The sequence below is a fragment of the Drosophila tropicalis genome, unplaced genomic scaffold (assembly GCF_018151085.1).
Source record: "Drosophila tropicalis isolate 14030-0801.00 unplaced genomic scaffold, ASM1815108v1 contig_393, whole genome shotgun sequence".
Lineage (NCBI taxonomy): Eukaryota > Metazoa > Arthropoda > Insecta > Diptera > Drosophilidae > Drosophila > Drosophila tropicalis.
The window spans coordinates 1,723,102-1,746,371 of NW_027172855.1; the positions used below are offsets into that span (position 1 = coordinate 1,723,102).

At 41.0% G+C, this 23,270-nt stretch overlaps 6 protein-coding genes across 6 annotated transcripts; 3 read left to right on the forward strand and 3 right to left on the reverse strand.

Annotated features, from left to right (window-relative positions):
* The first annotated feature begins 797 nt into the window (after positions 1-797).
* LOC137572797 (probable multidrug resistance-associated protein lethal(2)03659) lies at positions 798-5,951 on the forward strand. Its single transcript, XM_068284631.1, has 6 exons — positions 798-816; positions 1,031-1,221; positions 1,716-2,121; positions 2,183-4,005; positions 4,067-4,763; positions 4,821-5,951. Exons 2-6 carry the CDS (start codon positions 1,154-1,156, stop codon positions 5,775-5,777), a joined length of 3,951 nt encoding a protein of 1,316 aa, XP_068140732.1. The 5' UTR covers positions 798-816; positions 1,031-1,153; the 3' UTR covers positions 5,778-5,951.
* Positions 5,952-6,149: 198 nt separating this feature from the next.
* On the forward strand, positions 6,150-9,740 carry Cog3 (conserved oligomeric Golgi complex subunit 3). The gene is made up of 8 exons (XM_068284775.1): positions 6,150-6,352; positions 6,414-6,911; positions 6,976-7,469; positions 7,529-7,668; positions 7,750-7,910; positions 7,976-8,105; positions 8,168-8,895; positions 8,964-9,740. The coding sequence occupies exons 1-8, from the start codon at positions 6,173-6,175 to the stop codon at positions 9,279-9,281; spliced, it is 2,649 nt and encodes an 882-aa protein (XP_068140876.1). The 5' UTR covers positions 6,150-6,172; the 3' UTR covers positions 9,282-9,740.
* On the reverse strand, positions 9,673-10,979 carry LOC137572924 (AN1-type zinc finger protein 2A). The gene is made up of 3 exons (XM_068284777.1): positions 10,784-10,979; positions 10,148-10,677; positions 9,673-10,078 (listed from the first exon to the last, which is right to left on the reverse strand). The coding sequence occupies exons 1-3, from the start codon at positions 10,836-10,838 to the stop codon at positions 9,902-9,904; spliced, it is 762 nt and encodes a 253-aa protein (XP_068140878.1). The 5' UTR covers positions 10,839-10,979; the 3' UTR covers positions 9,673-9,901.
* An 845-nt stretch (positions 10,980-11,824) lies between these two features.
* Snx1 (sorting nexin 1) lies at positions 11,825-14,178 on the reverse strand. Its single transcript, XM_068284776.1, has 5 exons — positions 13,928-14,178; positions 13,621-13,724; positions 12,664-13,549; positions 12,411-12,563; positions 11,825-12,345 (listed from the first exon to the last, which is right to left on the reverse strand). The coding sequence occupies exons 1-5, from the start codon at positions 14,102-14,104 to the stop codon at positions 12,295-12,297; spliced, it is 1,371 nt and encodes a 456-aa protein (XP_068140877.1). The 5' UTR covers positions 14,105-14,178; the 3' UTR covers positions 11,825-12,294.
* Positions 14,179-14,374: 196 nt separating this feature from the next.
* Positions 14,375-15,857, forward strand: SelT (selenoprotein T). The gene is made up of 2 exons (XM_068284778.1): positions 14,375-14,718; positions 14,841-15,857. The coding sequence occupies exons 1-2, from the start codon at positions 14,567-14,569 to the stop codon at positions 15,289-15,291; spliced, it is 603 nt and encodes a 200-aa protein (XP_068140879.1). The 5' UTR covers positions 14,375-14,566; the 3' UTR covers positions 15,292-15,857.
* A 621-nt stretch (positions 15,858-16,478) lies between these two features.
* On the reverse strand, positions 16,479-23,270 carry vkg (viking). The gene is given in 10 exon segments (XM_068284847.1): positions 16,479-17,271; positions 17,345-17,568; positions 17,643-17,757; positions 17,829-19,737; positions 19,798-19,831; positions 19,833-20,649; positions 20,707-22,463; positions 22,521-22,565; positions 22,624-22,806; positions 23,241-23,270. Coding segments are annotated over 10 exon segments (5,622 nt in total). The 3' UTR covers positions 16,479-16,763.

A 23,270-nucleotide genomic window follows, 5' to 3' on the forward strand; every position in this document is an offset into this window, starting at 1 on the left:
AGGGTATGATGTTTTGCATTAGAAAATATCACATTAGTTAAATTTCAAACGGATCTCACTCGAACCGACGGACATGGCTATATGAATGTGTCTCATTGCTCTGATCAAGAATAAATATACTATATGGGGTCGGACTTCTATTTCTTCTTAATGATTTGACATTTTTGTAAAAAAAAAAAAAAAAATAAATGAGCAGTATTTATGTACATATGTACATTTGTATGTATGTATGTACATTAGTATGTTTGTATGTACATAATACATATATAAAATTTACACCATAATTATTGTATTTCACAATAATCATGTCAAATTTATCACATGTATTTAGTGTCTCTATAAGTGGTAGTTGATTTTGAGGAATGTTTAAAATGAATAGTTTATTAAAGTTTTTTCCACTACATTTTATATTTTTGATAAGAATTGATAAAAAGTTTTGCAATAATTTATAATATAAAAGTCAATACAACTACAGCCCCCCAATGACAACTTGTGAAATCGACGCTATATAGTTTCAATTTTTGAATTAAAATCAATTTATGGAAATATATGTATGTATAAATACATGTACTTAGTTTTAATAGTTAGTGTTCTGTTTTTTGGACAAAGTCCACCCTAATGTAATTTAAATATGTATATCAAATTTAACCATTAGCATTTTGTCAATACGTTTACATAACGGCGCCGACGCCGTCATCGTCATATGGAGAACAGCTGATTTCTCAAGTGTCCGGCCACAAGTCGCTGGCATCGGCAGTTTATCAGTGTGTATTGAACGGCGTTTCGTTGTGGATGGGTCGTCTATTTACGTTTTTGGTTTGTTGAATGGAAAGTTTATGTACTTGATGCATACATATTTAAAGAACATTTAAAATTTCTTGCTGTTATTGTTAATACGTTTGTTTTTTTATGTTGTTGCAACAATTCTATTAGCGTTGCATCCCTTCTTTCGGATTTTCATTAAATTAAATTCCGTAATAAATTACAAAACGTTTGTAAACGTTTTTAACAAAGAATTTCTGAATTAAAGCCCGTTATCAATTGAAGCCAATTGTATGCGCCAAAAGCTGTAGAGCGAAAGATATATGGTTATCAATTGATTGATTGATGTTTCCAAAGGTTACGCAAACCCACTCAAATACTATATAGTAAAATGCAGGCCAAGAGCTTGCCAACAAATCCCCGCGAGTCGGCAGGTCTTCTGTCCTCGCTTATGTTTTGGTATGTATTTCTATTGTATCTGCAAAGAAAAAACAAAAAAAGCAAAAATTGTTTTGTATGTAACTGTATCTAAACGTATGGGATACGTTTCAATTAAGTCATTTGGGTGTGTGAAATCTTATCACATTGAACCTTGTAATTATAGTTGACACTTGGCATTGCAAAGGGGTTATGGTAAACGCCCCCTTGGCTAATGCCACTCACCCGCAGAGAACTTCAAGCTTAGGTGGACCTTCGCCCCAGTGGAGCCGCATTCGTAGCAGTACTTAGCGGCTTATATTAGTAATTATATGGGAATTTTGGACAGAAACTAGCCGTTCTTAAGGTGTCCTGGCTGGACACAGGACATAGGAGGTATTAAAGCGTCTTTGGGACTTCCGGTTCCAGTATTCCGTTGCCAGGGAACATATTACAAATCGTTTGTCCCTTTAAAAATTTAAAGGTTTTTCAAGTTTTTCAAAATACATTTTCTTAACATATTTTTTCTTTTCCAGGTATGCCGTGCCTATACTATTTAAAGGACGTAAACAAGCATTAAAATCAAGTGATCTATATAATGCACTAGAAGAACATAGTGCCGAAAATTTGGGTGACAAACTTTTTGAAACATGGCAAAACGAAGTGGAGCAGAGCCGCCAGAGTGGAGGGAAAAGAAAACCCAGCCTTGTACGTTCAATTGGACGTGTATTTGGTTGGCATTTAATAATTTCGGGCATAATCATCGCCTTTCTTGAACTGGGCACCCGGGCAACAATACCACTGCTATTGGCTGGCCTTATCTCGGAATTCACCAAGAATGGCAGTGGCATTAGCTGGGAGTCGCAGTTCTATGCAATTTCCTTAATCGTTTGCTCCCTGGCAAGTGTTTTATTAACTCATCCATATATGATGGGAATGATGGTAAGGATAAAAACTACTTATAAAGGAATTTCCATGTTAATTAATTCATTGTATTTTGCAGCACTTGGCCATGAAAATGCGGGTGGCAGTGAGTTGTACAATCTATCGCAAGGCCATTCGTTTGAGTCGTACTGCTTTGGGTGATACAACCATTGGACAAGTAGTCAATTTGGTTTCAAATGACTTGGGCCGCTTCGATCGTGCCATGATACATTTCCATTTTCTATGGCTTGGTCCGTTGGAGTTGCTGATTGCGGCGTATTTCCTGTATCAGCAAATTGGACCGGCATCGTTTTATGGCATAACTATATTGATCCTATATTTGCCATTTCAAACCTATATGAGTAGATTAACATCAAAATTGCGTCTGGAGACGGCAATGCGTACGGATCATCGTGTTAAAATGATGAATGAAATAATTTGTGGCATTCAAGTGATTAAAATGTACACCTGGGAGAAGCCTTTCAGTAAGCTTATACAACATTTGCGCCAAAGGGAGATGAACACGATACGGAAAGTCAACTATATACGCGGCTGTTTGCTATCCTTTGAGATTACACTTGGAAGAATTGCGATATTTGTGAGTCTACTGGGATTTGTCCTAATGGGCGGTCAATTGACAGCGGAGCGGGCATTTTGTGTGACTGCTTTCTATAATATATTACGGCGTACAGTGAGCAAATTCTTCCCCTCTGGCATGAGTCAAGTAGCTGAGTTATTGGTTTCTCTGCGCCGCATTGAAACCTTTATGAAGCGCGAAGAGGCAAATGTAATTAAAGACACAGCGATGGATCAAGAGGAATCCGAGCAAGGAGAGCACAGCAAACTGCTTGCAAATGGCCACAAACGGGATTTTGATACGAATGCCAGTAGCTTGGTAGATATCCAGCAGTTAAGAGCTAGATGGAGTCCAGATAGCTCAGAGCCAGTATTAGATAACATCAATATAAGTCTAAAGCCCAAGCATTTGGTCGCTGTCATTGGACCAGTTGGCTCAGGAAAATCCAGTTTAATTCAAGCCATCTTAGGAGAATTGCCTGCCGAATTCGGTTCAGTTAAATTGCATGGAAGATACTCCTACGCTTCGCAGGAACCGTGGCTCTTCACTGGTTCGGTACAAGATAATATCCTTTTTGGCCTACCCATGGATAAGCAAAGATATCGCATGGTCGTCAAGAAGTGTGCTCTAGAAAGAGATTTTGAACTACTTGGTGGAGATAGCACCATTGTGGGTGAACGAGGCGCTGGTCTCTCAGGTGGCCAGAAGGCTCGCATTAGTTTGGCTCGTGCTGTCTATCGCAAGGCAGATATCTATCTTCTGGACGATCCATTAAGTGCTGTGGACACACATGTGGGTCGCCATCTCTTCGAGGAGTGCATGCGCGGTTTCCTTCGCCATCAACTGGTTGTTTTAGTGACCCATCAATTGCAGTTTTTAGAGCAAGCCGATCTAATTGTTATCATGGAAAAAGGCAAAGTTATGGCAAGTGGGTCATATGCAGATATGCTGAAGAGTGGCCAAGATTTTGCTCAACTTCTAATAGAGCATACACAAAGTCAGGGAAATGGAGAATCAAAAGATAAACCCAATGAAAACGATTCAAATGGTACAACAATATCCCGTCAGAATAGTACGGCAAGTGAGAAGAGCAACTCATCCTTAGATTCCTCTGGCACAGATTCATTAGTATCGGCCAAGGAGAAGACAGAATCGGCAGAACCTGCTTCAATCCAGAAGGAAAATACCCAAGGTGAAATTGGCTTAGGCATGTATAAAAAATATTTTTCGGCCGGTTGCGGTGTGTTATTGTTTGGATTACTTGTATTCTTCTGTCTGGGCACACAATTGTTAGCCTCGGGTGGCGATTATTTCCTATCCTATTGGTAAGTCTTTCTAAACAAATCTATATTTCGTTTGTATTTAATGATTTTTTTTTTTTTGCAGGGTGAAAAATTCGTCAAATTCAGATTCCATTGATATCTACTATTTCACCATTATCAATGTGTGTCTAGTGATCTTTGCCATTATGCGTACCATTGTCCACTTTAGCGTGGCCATGCATTCATCTACCCAACTGCATAACAGTATGTTTCATAGTGTCTCGAGAACTGCCCTATATTTCTTTCATAACAATCCATCGGGTCGTATTCTCAACCGTTTCGCAATGGATCTGGGTTGCGTGGATGAAATACTTCCACTCGTAATGCTTGATTGTATTCAAATTTTCTTAACCCTTACGGGCATTTTATGTGTTCTCTGCATCACAAATCCATGGTATTTGATCAACACTTTTGTCATGCTATTGGCTTTCTATTATCTGCGGGATTTCTATTTGAGTACTTCGCGAGTAGTGAAACGCCTCGAGGCTGGGGCACGTTCCCCCATGTATTCGCATATCAGTTCGACTTTAAATGGATTGCCAACTATTCGGGCCATGGATGCCCAGAAAATGTTGATTGGCGAATATGATAATTATCAGGATTTACATAGCTCCGGCTACTATACATTCATTTCGACAAGTCGTGCCTTTGGTTACTATTTGGATTTGTTTTGTGCATTCTACACCATATCGGTGATTTTAAACAGCTTTTTCAATCCACCAGTGGATAATCCTGGAATGATTGGTTTGGTTATCACACAGGTAAGTTTTAAATAGTTGTTCAATTTTCTATATTACTAATAATTCGTTATATTTTAGGCAATATCCATGACTGGTATGGTGCAGTTTGGTATGCGTCAATCGGCCGAGCTGGAGAATACCATGACATCTGTGGAGCGTGTCATAGAATATACGGGGTTGGAAGCTGAAGGATCATTCGAATCCACACCAGGCCAAAAGCCACCAGTGACTTGGCCCGACGAGGGACAAATTGTTGCCAAAGACTTGAGTTTGCGTTATTTGCCAGATCCCAAAGCAAATTTAGTGCTTAGATCTTTGAACTTTACCATTAACCCATGTGAGAAAGTGGGAATCGTTGGTCGAACTGGCGCTGGCAAATCGTCACTAATCAATGCACTTTTCCGTTTGTCCTATACGGATGGTAGCATGCTGATTGATAAGCGTGATACTCAACAAATGGGACTACATGATCTACGAAGTAAAGTTTCAATTATACCCCAGGAGCCCGTATTGTTTTCCGGTACTATGCGCTACAATCTAGATCCCTTCGAACAGCATCCGGATTCAAAATTATGGGAAGCTTTGGAAGAGGTGCATCTTAAAGAGGAAATATCAGAATTGCCAACAGGACTGCAGAGCAACATTACCGAAGGTGGAACCAATTTCAGCGTTGGACAACGACAATTGGTCTGCCTGGCTCGAGCCATTCTTCGTGAAAATCGTATATTGGTCATGGATGAGGCGACCGCAAATGTAGATCCTCAGACTGATGCCCTAATTTTGAGATTGATTCGAAACAAGTTCAAGGATTGCACTGTTCTGACAATAGCCCATCGCCTAAACACTATTATGGATTCCGATAAAGTTATGGTGTTGGATGCCGGAGAAATTGTTGAATTTGGATCACCTTATGAATTATTAGTTGAGTCGAAGGCTAAAGTATTCCATGACATGGTTATGCAGACGGGAAAGGTCAGTTTCGATCATCTGCTCCAAGTTGCCCAAGAGGCCCAAAAGCAAACTACTGCAAGTTAGTAAAATATATATGGATATGAAAGTGTTCAAACATAAACGGTAATAGTACTTATCGAATATACCCATGAAACTATTTTTTATAATTGTAATAAAAGACAACTTTGCCAAATTGTAAATTAGTAAATAAATATTGCCTTGCCAGGTGCAAAAATTTGAAAGCATTTAAATATAAAACTCGCGGGTCTTTTAATTTTTTCTGAGCTGAGTCTCGTAGCTGTATTATTATACACGTAAATAATCTTCAACTCTAAATAATGTATAATAATTTTAATTGGTAATAATTTTTGAAAATCACTAACACTGTCACGGGTTGATTTCCTACCATCACTATTGAATTTATCGGTATCGGAAATACAAGTGAGACGTAAACAGCTGATTGATTTGTTTCCAGAAAGATGGATGACGTCGCCAGCGCTCGCAATGAGAACGAAAATTTACGCAAAATTCGGAACCGTTTGATGCAATGGGAGTCTAAGAATGATCCCTTGGCAGCGCTAAGTATAGAGCAAGATGAGTGTTTGGATGCCTTGACCAATTTGTGGCACAACGACGAGAGCCTTAGTTCAGGTCCAGCGGTAACTGGCGAATGCGGTAAAGTTTACTGACATCATTAAAACAAATTTTGTTTGTTTACAGCCACCGGCTAGTGCCACGCCCACTAAGGCTGTAAATCCGTCAAGTGATAGTTGTGATGACGTAGCGCAGCTCCCTAAGGAAGGCCTTGGCAATACAAACGATTTTCTCCTGTGGTTTGTAAATGTAAACTCGGAGATTGAGCAACGTGGCGATGCCAGCTATCAAAAATATCTACATCAACTGGAACAACGCAAAGCGGAATGTTCCGATATGCTGCAACAGATATCGGTGGCCATGGGGCGTCTGCAGGCCTTAAGCGATGAGTACGAGTTTGTGCATCAAAAGACTAGTGCTTTGAATACGGCCAGCGAGCAATTGATCGATGAGCAGGAGAAACTACAAGATTTGAGTCAGGAAATACAAAGGCGTTTGCACTATTTCAGTCAAGTTGAGTTATTGAATCAACGCTTACAGAGTCCAACATTATCAGTAGCCAGCGAAGCATTCCGCGAGTGCCTAAATAAGATTGACGAATGCCTGAATTATATAGCCGAGAATGTAAGTTGTAGATGGAACATATAGGTTATTATCAATACTAATTTTTACGCTTTTAATATGCTAGTCCAGTTTTAAAGATTCTGCTGCCTTTAATGTAAAGTATCGACAATGTTTGGCCAAGGCCACAGGATTAGTGCGAAACTATGTAACGAATGTGATTAATCAGGCAACAGAGGCCACCCTGCATCCGAAACAGAATGTCTCAGATGCCACGAATGCCCTGAAAGCTCCTGATGCTGCATTTGCGCTGTACTATGGCAAATATCAAACAGCAGCGGCGAAAGTAAAGCGGGTTTCCCAATTGATTGAGTCACGGTTGGAAGAGCACAGTGGCCAGGAGTATGGTCAACTGATGACGGACTTGCAACAGCATTATTTGGCACAAAGAGCCAGTGTGATGTCACCGGCCGTTAATTCATCCATACAAAATGTTAAAATTGCTCATAAAGGAGATCATTGCTCACTGACGCGAAGTGCCTGTTCGTTTTTGGTGCATGTATGTCAGGATGAGCAGCGTTTGTTTTATCAATTTTTTACAACAGGAGCTCCACACTTAACGTAAGCTATTTATATCAGTTATAAAATAAGCAAATAATTAAATGTTTAACACATTGCAGTGTCTATCTGGATGGGCTTTGTACCATTTTATATGATACTCTGCGTCCTTTTATTATACACATCAATCATTTGGAGACTCTGGCCGAGATTTGCTCGATACTTCGCATCGAAATGCTCGAGGAACATGTGCAACAGAATCGTACGTTTAGTATGAGTTTTAAGTTAATCAGGTTATACTATTTGATATCCGATTTCAAATATTAGTATTTATTCTCTTTAGCTACAGCACTCGAGGCTTTTGGGACAACAGTACATCAGCTACTGCAGGATGTGCAGGAACGTTTGGTTTTTCGTGCCCATTTGTATCTTCAGTCGGATATACAAAACTTTAGCCCATCATCTGGTGATCTAGCCTATCCAGAGAAACTGGAAATGATGGAGGTTTGTTTGCTTCTAAAGTTGTATATTTTATTTTATTAATTTTCCCTTATTTTTGTTTATACTAGAGCATTGCCTTGTCCCTGCAAGAGCCTGCGCAGCTAAGACGTTCTGATTCCCGTGTGTCCATAATATCAAGTGCATCGAGTGCTGTGGAAACTGAAAGTGTGGACACAGCCTACAGAGTAAAACAATTGAGTAAGTAATCTTACCGATTTACTGTCAATATATATAAACTAATTAAATTGTTTATTGCTTAGATTCACCAGCCGATCTCCACGGCATGTGGTATCCTACAGTACGTCGTACATTAGTTTGTCTCTCTCGCCTGTATCGCTGTGTGGATCGTCCAATTTTCCAAGGATTATCCCAGGAAGCTCTTAAACTCTGTATACAGAGTGTTTCACACGCTGCTGCAAAAATTTCGGCCGCTAAGACACCCATCGATGGTGAATTATTTGAAATCAAACATCTACTTATCCTAAGGGAGCAGATTGCTCCATTCCGGGTGGATTTCACAGTAAAAGAGACATCGTTGGACTTTAGTAAAGTGAAAACTGCTGCATTTGGCCTACTGCAGAAACGTAAACAACTGTTCTCGATGGGTAGCAATAATGCCCTGCTAGAATTCTTGTTAGAGGGTACGCCGCAAATCAAAGAACATTTGCTTGACTCTCGCAAGGAAGTAGATCGCCAGTTGAAGACAGTTTGTGAACAATACATTAAGGATGCTGTGAATATGTTAGTCTCTCCGTTAATAACATTCCTGGACAAGGCCCAAGCTCTACTTTCCTCAACAACTGCCCCAGAGACGCCTAAAGCAAATTATGCCTTAAGGCAAAGCCCTTGGGCTAGTCCACAGCAAATAAGCAGCATTATTCAAGAGGCACAGCGCCTAATCAAGGCCAAATTGGCGGTGTTACAACGGGCCATGCAACTATATCTCAGTAACCGCGATACGGAATTCATCATCTTTCGACCCATACGCGTAAGATTTCACCAAATAATATATTTTATTATATATAATATATTCGTTTTATCTTCTTTATTCCCCAGAATAACATTATTCAATCGTTTGTCAAATTGGAGCAATTATTAACAACGAATGGCTATTCCAGCGATGATATGATCATCAGTAGTTGTCCCTCAGCGGAACAGGTTTCAATATTACTGTCCAGTGCCAGTATCTTAGCCACTGAGACTGTCGCAAGTTTTGCACGAAAAATTAGTACCTCATCTTCAGTAGAAGGAGGACGAAAATTAAGCACTTTGACTACTAATCCCGAATTAGCAGAAGAGCAGTCGCAGACAATGGAAAAGGAGGAAGGCAAACCAGCGATAGATGAAAAAGTTGAGCCAGTTACCACGGCATAGTTTGCAATTTTTAAATCTTGTGTAACTTATATGTATTCTATATCTATGTGCAAGTCCATGTAACATATATGTATCTATGCAAATGTATTGATATACAGGGCTATCTCAAATTGATCTTCTCAACTTACGACGAGTGCTTAGCTCTCAACTTTCTCATCAACATCAAATACCTGCTTCTTTTCCTTTTGATATCCACTTTCAAAAAATTTAATTACTTTATATTTATTATAATTCTTCAACAGAGATTTGCCGTATGTAATTCCTTTGTCTAAGTTATTTCGAAATTGTATATAGTTTTTCAATATTTCATTCACTTGTATAAGATCAATTTGAAACAGTTCGTTAACGTATTGAAATTTATTCTTCCCAAAACAAAAAAAAAATATCTATGTACATTAAACAATGGTTTATTTTTGCTAAGCCGCTTAGAATGTGACGAAGTCAAAGTAAATTATTGATATATAATATTACAACAACAATTAATAATATGAAAAACAATTGGATTTAATTACAACTATTAGTTTTGGCAGCGTTTTGTATTACATTCGGCTGCTGGTCATGTGAGTTTGTGGTAAATGTTTGAGACGATATGTTTGTGTAGTATAACAAAAGATTTTACCCTATGATAGCGAACATTTATCCTTGGCACTGGATTGCTGGCTATCACGACCACCTACAGTCACACTCTGCGGGTTACTGGTTGCTGGCACTTGACTGTTTGCTCCTGAGGATGTTGCATTGTCATCCTGTTCCATAATGGACAGGGCTAAAGCACGGGCCAGGGCCTCATCTTCGCTCTAAAATAATGTCAAATGTTAATTTAAAGTACGATCAAAATGTTAAGTCTTCTTGCTAATTCAACTCACCATGTTTCCTTGAATATTTTGCACTTGTGTGGCCTGCACTGGTCTTGGTCGAGGATTTGAGTTGAAAAATGCATTTGTTGGCTTATTCTGGCGACGATTTTCGGCCGCTTGGGCGGCTTTCGATCGCGGATCCGAGGTGATTTTGAATATAGACTGAGATGATTTAGAAGTATCTTCTTTTTTCGCTTGCGACTGGCAATCGTGATCACTCGTATGACGATGACGTAGGCAGAAATTTAAATGACACTGCGAGCACTTTACCGGAATCAACTCCTTTCGTTTACAGCCTTTGGCGTTACAGCGATTTGTATAAATTTTCTTGCTCTCCGATTTACATTGTTTATCAATGTGTTGCCCAACGGTCAGATCCGGTTCAGTGCCAGGAGGTGTAGGAACTGGCTCGTGGCATAGCGGGCAAATGGGGACTTGTACATTCTTTTTATAGGCCCCTGGGCAATTATGACGGTCGTAATTGTAATGTGACGCACAGAACACCCTATCGCATGAATCGCACTTTACGGGCAAGAAATCTAGAAATGTAGAAGAAAAATAATTAAATTAGCTTATGTTGCTTCCTGGTTTCAATATATGTATGTACATATGTATGTATGTATGTATTTATGTTTGTAGTCTCACCCAGTCTGTTGCATGTACTTTCGTTGCAGTGTTGTCCCAAATGTGGAAACTCCATTATATCCTTTTACTTCTCTTGTTTGTGACGAAATAATAGTTTAGTGGGATCGTGTTTCTATTTATACTTATTGGGTTGCAATAGCTTGGACGCGAAAAACTTCCAGAAACTTATAATGACTCGACAATAGCAATGGCAATAGAGTTGTAAATTGTCCGATAACAACTACAAAATATCGACTTAGATGTATCGAATTAAATTTATCGATATGCGTGAAAACTGTGATATTTTTTTCGTCACTATGCTTAAATGCTCAACGACTACTATGGGTTTCCCCCTTTACATATTAAAAGTAGTTTGTATTAATAAGATGTTGCAGAATATTGTAGAACATAAAAATGATTTTACGAACAATTTTTTTGTGATAAAATCAAGTAATTTACAACGAAACCAGTTTTGACATTGAAACCAGTTTTAATTTCCACCTTTTTTAATTAGCAATAAAGTTTCAGTTTCATAGTAGTATTAGTTAAATGTAGTTCCATATACATATGTATGTACATATGTAAAAACATTAAAACCGCATTGTATTAGAAAAATAATGTCTTCTTATCAGAGAAGCTTCTATAGAAAGGATCACTAAAATAGTCCAATATATGTATGTATGTATAAAGTTTATACTATAAACTTAAAACTATCAGGGCAGATTTTACGATATGGATGAATATACATATGTACATATTGTGTCCATAAAAGTTTTATTATTTTCAATGTACAAAAATTCTAAAAACTTGAATTTTAAATTTACTTATTACTAAGGATTTTCCCAGTCGATTTTCTATGCTTCACTAAAATATTTAATAAACATTTAAATGTACATATTTACAAATTTATTTGATAAAAATTCATTTTTTTTTTTTGTCATGTTACAAAATGTTTTAATTAAGAATACATATATATAATACATAAATATGTATATAATATACCAACAATAAACGAGGGCAAATCTGATTCATTTTCTTTAGTATAGTACATATGTAATTCAATTTCTTTTTCACGTTCTTCTTTTATTGTTTTTAGGTAATACCGAATATATATATATATTTATATTTGAAAAATGAGAATAGGTGTATATAAGCCTATAGTAAACAGTGATTTTTTTCCTTTTTGTATACACATTTACAAAAATAAAAGCAATATTTTCAATAATCATAATAATAGTAATAATAATAATCATAATAATACGAATAAAAATCAAAGAATGCAACGTTTGTAAAAGTTTAACTTTTTTTGTATGATTGAGAGGAATTTTTAAAGCGTTATTATTATTTTGTTGTTTTCTTTTGTGAGTTCTCCATGTTACCGCGATTTTTAAAATTTGACAAACAGCGGAATAGCTTTAATATCCAGAAGAAATTTTGGTCCCGCTGAATTAGAGCGTTTCTAGCCGTTAAATCCATTTTCTATTGGAAATGCCATAAGAGATTTTACTAAACCAAAAAAGGAAAAATGCAAGTTAAACAATTTCACGGGCAAACGGGGCAAAAGCTTCCCAGTAGCTGACAATCTAAAAAAAGAAACATTTAGAATCAGTTATTCAATGTGCTTTTTAAATTGTGTACTATTCAGTACCTGTTGCTGATGTGCCATTTGATCTTCGATATATTTAATGATATTTGCTTTAAAGTCTTTCACTCTAGTAAGTTCAAAACGTTCCATTTCGCGCTTTATTTCCGACGATATGTCATCAAACTGTTGCTGGCAACGTTGTACTTTGCCTTGCCACTAAAATAAAAAAAAATTTAAATGCATTTAAGTGAATGTCTTATCAATGAATCGTATGGATAACAAAAATATGTACCCATTAGGAAACATATGTTCTTACCTCCTCTACTTCCTGCTGTGCTTGATCTAGTTTATCGACCCGATTGGCCAATTCGAACCGTCCACGATTTTCTCGTCGCTTGGACAACTGCATTTGGGCATATTGCCAATTTTGAAAGGCCTTGACACGCTCATGAAATATACATTTAATGGCGCCGAATAGGCCCAAATAGTCTTTAATGAACTCAGCCAGAATATAAAAATCTGAATTAGCCTGTTCTGAACGCAACAATTCGATTTTTTCTTCTACATCCGCTAAATTGGACAAGGCCCTAGAGAGTCCAGTATGTTCCTCGCAAGTGCTCAACATGGCAGCGGATTTCGCCACTAAACCCGTTAACACTGACAATTCGCGTCGCGAAGTGACCAACGATTTCATTGCATTATGGAGCTTCTGCAAATTAGCATCCAAATTTTCCACTTCGGTAATCTTATCGTCAAACCAAGGATCATTTTCATCCATTTTGTACGTAATCTTGTTAACTGTCTCGCCCACCTTGTTGAACAAGCGAATGACACCAGCTCCACTTAACGCCGAAGTGTTCACGGCACGGGGTAGCTCTTGGTCGCTTTCCAAAAAATTCATGAAATCGAGATCCACACGCAAAATTGGATGCTGGGCAGTACGATGAACGAAACGTTCTAAGGCGGCACGACGAATCTCAATCCATTCCTGATTGATTGGCGTTCCTGGTTCTGTTTGCTGGGGACTAATCTTGACCTTTGTGCTGCCAATAATGTTCTTTGACGGAGCTGGAGGTATAATTCGGCCCAGCCGCATATACTTGCCGACCAGCAGATCATGAATACCCAAGAAGTCGCTAAATCGACGCAATGTACTAAACTCATTGCGCTTAAATTTAGGAATGTTCGTCTTTGTTGTCACCCTGTAATAATAATATTCATAAACATTGTGTCAATAAAATCGACGATAAGGAAATGAGAATGAATCACTCACTTATAGGCCAAATATGAACCCATGCCATCGCCAATTTTTTGAGGATCGGATATTGTAATTTTAATAAAGTAATCACCATCGTCATTTAGAACTTCCTGCAGTTGCTGTTAGGATTACAAAGCAGAGTTTAAATTTAATTGGAACGCTGATAAGCTTTGTGGGGGAGTGTATCAGCGGCGTAGCAAGAAAAGGGGGGCGGCTGAGGCCACACAAAGCCAGAGCAACGCCCGACCCGTACGATTAGTATGAAATGCGTGTGAATGCAAATATCGCCAACGCATCCTTTTGTGTGCTAATTTGAACTTACGTGTGTAACGTCGCTCGGACTTAAGGCCGATACGAATAAATCATTATTTTCATCAAGAGTCACACTGCCGGGAGCTGGCACCTCCTCTTCCTCATCAGAGGCCGATGCCGCCCCATTCCCATTATTAATATCCACATCAGCAAATTCTCTGTTATGCTCCGGGCTTTCGACGTCCATGACAAAAGCTGTAGTCGCTGCTATTAATTTAATTTTTGGAAATTTTTTTCTACGCTGCTGCCACCAGTGTGACCAAGGAGTGAAAATTAGAGATGGACTTTTTAATTACAAGATTTATGAAATAGGTATCGATTGTTTTTAGTTCTTTGTTAGTCCCAGCAACTTAGAAATCACGTACTAACATTTACATTTTTCTAATCTTACAGTGTTGCATCATTTTTGCCCTTTGAAGTGAGCCTTGAACATTAAAACAAAACATCAAATAAAATAAAAATAACAAAAATAGGGATAATTTCTAGAAATCACAGTGGCGAAATATGCACTACCCGTGCATATTGCTTGCACTGCCACTTGTAAGAATCACGAGTATCTCTCATCTCTAATTTATATTTCAAATTCATCTGTCCGGCACCTCTCTATCATAAACTGAAAAAAAGAAAAGAAAAGAACTTAATATACGAAATGGACGCTTTAAATGGTAGAAACTTGGCTTTGCTAGTACTCTGCTTATGTGCCTGCTATGCTTTAGCTGCTGAAGGAGATGGGGCCAAGGAAATACCGCCCACAAAATTTGCCCAAAATATCGCTGCGCCGACGATGACTTTTCTTTATTGGTAAGCAATGATAGTGTGGTCTGACCTGTACGCTAGTGTTGGAGAGGGGGTGGGAATTAATTAACGTGATGTTTGATAACAAGACATACATATAATACATATTTAATTCTATCCACTAACAGCTACTCATGCGGGTACCGCAAAGCTTTTGAGGATTACGTCAACATATTGGGCGAGAAATATCCTCAAATACAAGTGCATGGAGCCAACTACGATCCACCCGGCTTAAACTATTACTTGTCCAAGCTGATATTCGCTCTCAAGATTTGCATCATTGTGTCGGTGGTTAGCTCAGTTAGTCCGTTTACATTTTTGGGACTTAACACACCCGGATGGTGGGGTCATTTGCAGACAAATAAAATCTATGCGTGCATGATGATCTTTTTCTTGGGCAACATGCTCGAAGGTCAGCTGATATCGTCTGGAGCATTTGAGATATCACTAAATGATGTTCCTGTCTGGTCAAAACTCCAAACAGGTCGGTTTCCATCGCCAGAAGTCCTATTCCAAATCATTGATAACCAGTTGCAATTTACTGAAAAGATTCAGGAGAATCCCGACTTTGTTAAATAATAGTTATTGTAGGAGTCGTAACAACAATACTTAACACCAAACACTAATATAAAGAACTGTTTAAAATCTAAATCTAACAAAAAAGCTGAATTCCTGTCCCTTATGTATTGCGTAAAATGTTACTCAACTATCGCCGATTAAGTTAACCACCCTAATTTAATATTCTTCAAAAAATTTATTTTGTTTTATCATATTGTCTTGTGTGTCCTCTTTTTTGTGTAGTATATTAATTAATTTTGTTATTTTTTAATACCTACCTACATACTTACATATAAATTTTGGTTGAAGAAACACGAACGGGTAATGGGTATACAGCATATTGCCGGGAATTGCTTAAGTGTGTCTTTATGGTGTTTATAGACTAAACTAAAATAAATATAAAGGTGTATTAGCGATACTATTTAATCAAACTGAAATAGTACATCGAAATGGGAATGTAAAATCTTTTGAAAATTTACACACACATACACACACAAATTACTTTTCATTAAAAAATGTAAATTGGAGTATAGAATATTTAATACAATGAAATAGAACACTAAATAAATCACAAAATGACATACATATATCTTGTCATTATGACATTTTACATTGAAGGGAACCAACTTTGTGTGTTTTTAACGCAGGATTAGTTGGCCAAAAAGATGGTTTGCATTTGTCTATTTTGAAGCCGAGACCCAGACATAGAGATAAGAGTATACTAACTAATATATAAGAACGCGCTAAATCTGATTTCGAGTGTTCAGATTAGATCTTAGCTTAACGAATCTGCAAATTTCATAGACTTTAACCAACTTTCAAGACAGAAATATTTTTTAAGTGTTTTTGAATTTCATTTTGAATCGTACCCGAAAATTTGTACCAGGGCAGCAAACTTGCAAAATTCCGAAAGCTATACATATCTGAAAAAAAGTTCTGAGTTTTGTCGGCAAGTGTGGTTATTTATCGAATATTGTTGAATAAAGTGAATCCCAAATGTTCTGCAAATACACATGTAAACAACTAGATTGACTGGGCTAGTAACTCTTACGTATATCTGACCTTAAATATTTCTAACTTAGAAGAAAAATAGGAAAGTGAAAATTCATTTAGTTTTTATTGTTATAAATTTTATTTTTTTTTGGTTTTAAACTGGGATTTGTTCTCGTTTCGTTACTTCTACAATAATCCGAACAACTCAAAGGCAGTGGATTTTTACATTATTTTTATTATAAAATGGTTTTTGGTAGTTCTCGCATCTTGCTATTTGGCACATTAGTTTTTTTTATATATGTAGTTTTATTGTGTGGGTTTTTTGGTTTTTCAATGCAATTGAATTACATTTTACTTGCTGAAACCTCTTGAGGCTGTCAACATCGAAAAGTCTGAAGAAGAATAGCATTCAGATGATAGGCAAATAAACTTAAGACAAAAGATAACTGCTACTTAGTATGTAATCTGCTTGCAATCTGTGATTGGGTGACGGGATCTCGCTATGGAGCGAATGTATCCTCGCGCGGGCGTCGGCGATAAGCTCGCTGATCTCCGTAGCGCGCGTACTGATTGTAGTTGTTCCTGTTGTCATTGGGTCGTCTTATATTGTTTCTATTGATGTTGTAGTAGTTTGCTGGAGCAGACGACTGAGACACGGACGGCAGTTCAGCCTGATAACCGTTTGAACCTACCGATCCTGATCCGAAACCAGATCTAGATGAGGAAACTCCACCTCCCACTCCTCCTCCTACTCCACCTGCTGATCCCAAATTGGTTCTATAGGAGGATCCAGAATTGAAACCAGTCTGATAACCATTTGATCCTACCGATCCGGATCCAAAACCGGATCTACCGGATGAAGATCCCGTGCTGTAACCTGATGAACTTGAGTAACGTGGATCCGATCGCGATGATGAGGATGCGGAGAATGACGAGGATGAATACGTTCCCGATGTGGATGTACGACGGGTAAGAAAACTATCTCCACGTCGTCGACAAACGGTACATCTATATTAATAATTTAAAGCAGAAAAATGATATTATATTCGTTTCAAGCTATGTTCAGAGTATGTCGACTTGCCTGCTAATCTTGCTTGTGTGATCGGCCTTAAGCGTCTGCTGGCGTGGCTGAACAAATTGATCTTGCTCCTCAATGACGGCTAACCAGAAGGAGGCCAATGCATCATAGTAATTACAACGTCCGTGGCCATGGCATTCGATAACAGGATTTGCCCGGAACTGTTCCAAACAAGATCCTGGAGACACTAGATTTTGACCAATACCTCCTGTGTTATCCATGGTTGTCTGTTTCGCGAAAGTCAATATATAGTCATTGGAGTCGAAAATAATTGTTTTTTTTTTTTTTTTGTTTCACTTACCATATAGTAACTGTAGCCATTCCACATTTCTTCCCAGCCTCCAGGACATTCTGGTAGGGACATGGATTGCGAGTGCAATGCAATAATTCTGGTCGATGTTTCACAAACAACGCAACTAAAAGATTAATTTCAATAAAGTTATTTGCAGTCCGTGGATAATTAAATATAACTTTTTTGCACGCTTACCGAGAGATATATTTCATAAGATCTCTGGATTGAATGGGTGTCATTGTCATGGGCATAGGCTCGTCTGTAGATAGCCAAAGACTGTCATCATTATTCTGGGCATAGTTGCATACATTGTTGACATCGCAGAACATGTATGGCATCGTTGTAAAGCGCAAAAGGCAGGAACCAGATTGACCCAAATCCTGACCCACGGATCGACTACTGGCCACATTACCGGATAGTGAATAACCTTCCCACAGTAAGTTTGTATTGGCTGGACATTCAGGAACGCGGACTGATTGCGAGTGGCGAGTGAAAATAAATCCACGACTTTTTGGTGGAGGTGGGGGTGGTGCTGGATCACCAGGTAGACCGGGACGACCTTGTAGACCCGTGCGACCAGTTAGACCAATTTCACCAATATCACCACGTTGTCCGGGTGGTCCATCAGGACCTATTATACCAATCTCTCCTTGATCTCCCTGATAACCAGTTATACCAACCAGTCCTACGGAGCCGGTGAATCCGGGCAAGCCGGCGTCACCTTGTTCACCCTTAAATCCATCTAATCCAGGTTCGCCGCGGTCTCCAGGTTGAGCATAATTGTATGAATAAGTTACTCCTGCTTCTCCTTTCTCACCATCGAGTCCATCTATGCCATCAATACCGCTCCAGCCAGCATCGCCGACGGGACCGCGAGGACCGCGTGGGCCAACCCTTCCATAGCGTCCAGGTCGTCCTTGTTCGCCCTGCTCACCCTTGGCTCCATCAAGGCCAGGTGCTCCTTGGAATCCAATATCACCAGCATCACCTTGCGCTCCATAAATCGCAAATCCAGGCTCTCCCTGCTGACCTTGCCATCCCTCGTCACCACGTTCACCCTTGATTCCAGGTTGTCCATGTATACCGGGACGACCGGGAGCTCCGGGATAGCCTATTTCGCCCTGGGGACCAGGAGGACCTTCTAGACTTGGACCCACATGTCCAATTTCACCGTTTAATCCGTACTCGCCCTGCTCGCCTGGTGCTCCTTTCTGACCATAGCGACCTGGACGTCCGGGCAGGCCGTCATAGCCGATATCACCTTCATCACCGTTTTCTGCAGCTAATCTCAAGCCAGGAGGTCCTCTAAGACCCCTATTACCTGGCAATCCCTTAACACCGGGAGCACCATCAAATCCAGCTTCTCCAGCAAATCCAATATCACCTATCTCACCCTGAAAACCCCTGTCGCCAGGGAATCCAATTAAGCCGCGCTCACCCTTCTGACCTTTCAAGCCCACTTCTCCGCGAGGTCCAGGAGCACCATGTATTCTAATGTATCCCGGCGCGATTAGGGGCGGTCCTTGTTCTCCTTCATCTCCACGCTCTCCATCAATTCCACGTTCGCCAGACACACCTTGTGGACCCTGGTCACCGATCTCTCCTTTAAGGCCGTTATAGCCGTCATCTCCTCTCTCGCCCTGCACACCAATCTCTCCGGGTGGACCGACTAAGCCAACTTCTCCCTTTTTGCCGGGAGCTCCGTTACGACCGCGGTAGCCAGGCAAACCAGTATCGCCTACATCACCGGTTTCACCAGAGAGTCCACGCAATCCAGCATTACCTGGATTTCCCTTAAGTCCATCTCTGCCAATTATTCCATTAAAGCCGGGCACACCAGCTTCGCCCTTTCTACCTGGACTGCCGTTTATGGCTTGTACAGAGTCACCATCAAGACCACGAGATCCCTTGTATCCCGCAGCACCCTTTGGACCAGGAGCTCCAGTCCATCCAGCCTCTCCAGCTTCGCCTTTAATGCCACTATATGAGGCAACACCCTTGATACCACGTCTTCCAGGAAGACCTCTGTCACCTTGTTCTCCTTTTCTGCCGGGAATGCCATTAACACCAGGATATCCAAAAGCTCCAACATCTCCAGTTAGACCTGGTTGCAGAGATAAAGGTAGACTACAATTTTATAATCGAAATGTTTAAACAACTATACCTTTAAGTCCCATTTCGCCGTTTTCACCGCGGGGGGCCTATGTCTCCAGGACGTCCATCGAAACCAATGTCGCCACGATCTCCTTGCTCACCGGGGATGCCATAAAGTCCAGAAATACCGGCCACACCAAACACACCAGCTTGTCCTTGATCACCAATTGGGCCCCGACGTCCAGAAAAGCCGATACTACCCTTGGCACCATTCTGGCCCTTTTCACCGTAAAATCCAATTTCTCCCTTTTGTCCTTTGATGCCATGAGGAGCTGCACGACCATTGACACCGGGTGCACCAGCCTGTCCAGGTGGACCCATTAGGTAATCACCCACCTGACCCTTGTTACCGGGTAGACCTTGTAGTCCATAATTACCGTCGTCTCCTTTCTCACCCTTGATACCTTTAGGTCCGTCCCGTCCTGCAGGTCCAGGGAAACCAATTCGACCTTCACTACCAATTATGCCCTTTTGGCCAGGTATTCCCGGTTCTCCGCGCTCGCCCGGCAATATGTATTGACCTGGTTCACCACGTTGTCCCTTGTATCCTACACCGCCGTCTAGACCAGGTTCACCGTCAAGACCTGGCAAGCCAGGAGCTCCATGCAAACCAAAGTCTCCAATTATACCCGGATAGCCCTTTGCACCCTGCGGGCCAGGAATAACTTCTCCTTGAGGTCCCACATCACCATTTTCACCAGGTAATCCTGGTTCACCGCCTTCGCCCTTGGGTCCTCGGAAACCTGGCTCACCAGGATAGCCGAAATCTCCGGGATCGCCTCTGTTGTCAAAAATTAATCCAGGCGTAGGCTCACCCTTGTCACCCTTGAATCCTTTGTGGCCAGTGTCTCCACGCGCACCCCTAAGAATTACGAAATAATGATTAAATGGGTTAACTTTAAAATATGGCAGTTCTTACTTTCGTCCGTTGTAACCATGTTCGCCAGTAAGATAGAACTTGGGCACCTGTGGTGGAAGGCCGGGCTTTCCATCGCGACCATTGCGGCCAGGAGCTCCGTCACGACCGGGACGTCCAGCATCTCCATAGTCTCCACGAAGGCCGATTTCCCCTCTTTGTCCTGGAGCTCCATAAAATCCATCTAAGCCGCTATCACCCTGCAAACCCGCTTCACCTCGTGCTCCAATATCTCCCTTGTCGCCAATTTCTGGTTCTCTTCTACTACCAATTGACTCACGAATTCCAGGAAGACCTGATCTACCTGGACGACCAGCTTCTCCGGGGATACCAGCTGTTCCACGCATGCCCTTAAAACCAGGCAATCCGGGCTTTCCGCGTTCTCCTTTAAAGCCACGAGGACCGGTAATACCGACCAAGCCACGAGGTCCATGTTGCCCAGGATAACCAGCGTCGCCAATAATACCCTTTAAGCCTCGAGGACCAGCATGACAAAAACCACAGTCATCACCGCGTATACCTTTAGCACCGCGATATCCTCTTAAGCCATGGAGTCCATCATCGCCGGGACGCCCACGAGTGCCAGGAGGACCCTGGAATCCTTGTGGACCCACAATGTTGAATCCCTCTCCAGGAACACCTTTGTCTCCAGGTATTCCGACTTCACCACGTTCGCCGCGATAGCCATCTGTTCCAGGTAAACCATTGGCTCCAGGTTGACCCTTGGGTCCATAAACAGTTCTGCCATGGTCTCCAGTTGCGCCAAAGCGGCCAGGAGGTCCAGCCTCACCTGTTGGTCCTTGGGGTCCAGGGGGCCCCATTAGACCGTAATCACCCTCTTCGCCCTTGTCGCTTCGTCCCGGTGGCCCACGAATGCCGCTTAAACCTTGCTCACCAGGGGGACCAGCCTCACCGGGAGGTCCCCTGCGTCCAGGTTTACCAGGTATTCCATTTAGACCCGGTGGCCCCAATGGACCGATTTCTCCCTGAGGCCCTGTGGGTCCCGGTAGCGATTTGTCTAAGCTGGGATCGTAGACTCCCTGTGGACCGGGTGGTCCCTGAACACCTGGCATGCCGTCAAAACCATCTTCACCGATTTCTCCAGGTCGACCATCCTCTCCGTCGTCGCCGTTATAACCAGGAGCTCCTTTAACACCCTTTTCGCCAGCTACACCAGGATCTCCGGGCTTACCTGGTTTGCCTCGTTCACCAGGCGCTCCGATATCACCTCTAGATCCTGGCAAACCATCACGACCAAATTGTCCAGGTTCCCCGAGAGGTCCCCCTAGACCGGGTTCTCCATCCTTGCCCTGAGGTCCTTTGTAACCTTTTAACGACTCATCAATTGTCAATGCTCCGGGTTCGCCTTCTCCTGGTTCACCCTTTGCGCCAGGTGCACCCGCGTTAGCCGGACGGTACTCGTGTACTCCCGTTTCTCCCTTGAAACCTTGTTCACCTTGTTGTCCTTTCTCGCCACCTAAGCCAGCAAAGCCGATGTCTCCTTTGTGGCCCCGAGGCCCACTAAATCCGATCTGTCCACCCTCTCCATCAGGTCCCCTCACACCTCGACTTCCCTTCGTACCCTTGGAGTTGATACCTCCCTCCCCAGCATCACCAACTGGACCTGGTAGACCGGGTTTTCCCATTGGTCCACGTCTCCCATTTTCTCCAGATACGCCAGCATTTCCCCCAACACCAGGACGACCGTCGCATCCATCGAGACCACGCGGTCCTGGAGTACCATGTATGCCAGGCAGACCCTTAAAACAGTCAAAAAACTTAATTTGATGTTCTATAATTTAATTAAATTTGCTTACTCGTGTACCAGGCGCTCCCTGTTCTCCAAATGGTCCTATATCACCCTGTAATAAAGATTACTTTTTAATTTTATTTTTAAACGAAAACTACAACAATACTTACGCGGTGACCTTTCTCGCCTGTTTCGCCATATTCTCCGGCATCACCCTTTTCGCCAACATAACCATAGGGACCGGGTGGTCCCAACTCTCCAGGAGGTCCTTCACGACCAGTGACACCTGGTGGGCCAATAGCGCCAATCCTTCCTTTTAGGCCTTTGCAATCGCATACTGTACTATTGCAATCCTAAAAATCAAATAAAAATTGTAAGTATTCAAATAACTCCGATTAACTTAATATATTGTATTTTCATTTCATTCATTCGCCAAAGTTTTGAAACTATATATATTTTTTTTGGAGATATGTATCTTTCTTGTTGCTAGGTATACCAAATTCGATCCAGAATCTTATGCAAATACTTTCTTCATCAGACATAACAATAACAATTACTTCATTTGCATTCCTTCTACCAAATCTAATTCGACATGCTGCAAAACTCAACATAGAAATTCTATTTTAATTGCACCATTTCTCTGGACTATGAGATAATCTTCGGCATTTTGTATGTATGCATATAACTTTTGTGTGTTTTTGCCACATTTTTCATTCTTCATACTGCTCATACATATTTGTTTAGCTCCAGTTATATTATGTTAGGCTATCAAGCGAATGCATTGAACACGCTCATTGAAGCGATTACTACTTCTCAT

Coding starts and splice junctions, on each gene's coding strand:
- Cog3 (XM_068284775.1), top strand. CDS start 6,173: ATGGATGACGTCGCCAGCGCTCGCAATGAGAACGAAAATTTACGCAAA. Junction 7,470..7,528: donor ACAGGAGCTCCACACTTAAC/GTAAGCTATTTA, acceptor AACACATTGCAG/TGTCTATCTGGATGGGCTTT. Junction 8,106..8,167: donor CTACAGAGTAAAACAATTGA/GTAAGTAATCTT, acceptor TTTATTGCTTAG/ATTCACCAGCCGATCTCCAC.
- SelT (XM_068284778.1), top strand. CDS start 14,567: ATGGACGCTTTAAATGGTAGAAACTTGGCTTTGCTAGTACTCTGCTTA. Junction 14,719..14,840: donor ACGATGACTTTTCTTTATTG/GTAAGCAATGAT, acceptor ATCCACTAACAG/CTACTCATGCGGGTACCGCA.
- LOC137572924 (XM_068284777.1), bottom strand. CDS start 10,838: ATGGAGTTTCCACATTTGGGACAACACTGCAACGAAAGTACATGCAAC. Junction 10,678..10,783: donor AAGTACATGCAACAGACTGG/GTGAGACTACAA, acceptor CTACATTTCTAG/ATTTCTTGCCCGTAAAGTGC. Junction 10,079..10,147: donor AAAATATTCAAGGAAACATG/GTGAGTTGAATT, acceptor ACATTATTTTAG/AGCGAAGATGAGGCCCTGGC.
- Snx1 (XM_068284776.1), bottom strand. CDS start 14,104: ATGGACGTCGAAAGCCCGGAGCATAACAGAGAATTTGCTGATGTGGAT. Junction 13,725..13,927: donor GTCCGAGCGACGTTACACAC/GTAAGTTCAAAT, acceptor TAATCCTAACAG/CAACTGCAGGAAGTTCTAAA. Junction 12,564..12,663: donor CACAGCAGGAAGTAGAGGAG/GTAAGAACATAT, acceptor TTTTTATTTTAG/TGGCAAGGCAAAGTACAACG.
- LOC137572797 (XM_068284631.1), top strand. CDS start 1,154: ATGCAGGCCAAGAGCTTGCCAACAAATCCCCGCGAGTCGGCAGGTCTT. Junction 1,222..1,715: donor CTGTCCTCGCTTATGTTTTG/GTATGTATTTCT, acceptor TTTCTTTTCCAG/GTATGCCGTGCCTATACTAT. Junction 2,122..2,182: donor CATATATGATGGGAATGATG/GTAAGGATAAAA, acceptor TGTATTTTGCAG/CACTTGGCCATGAAAATGCG.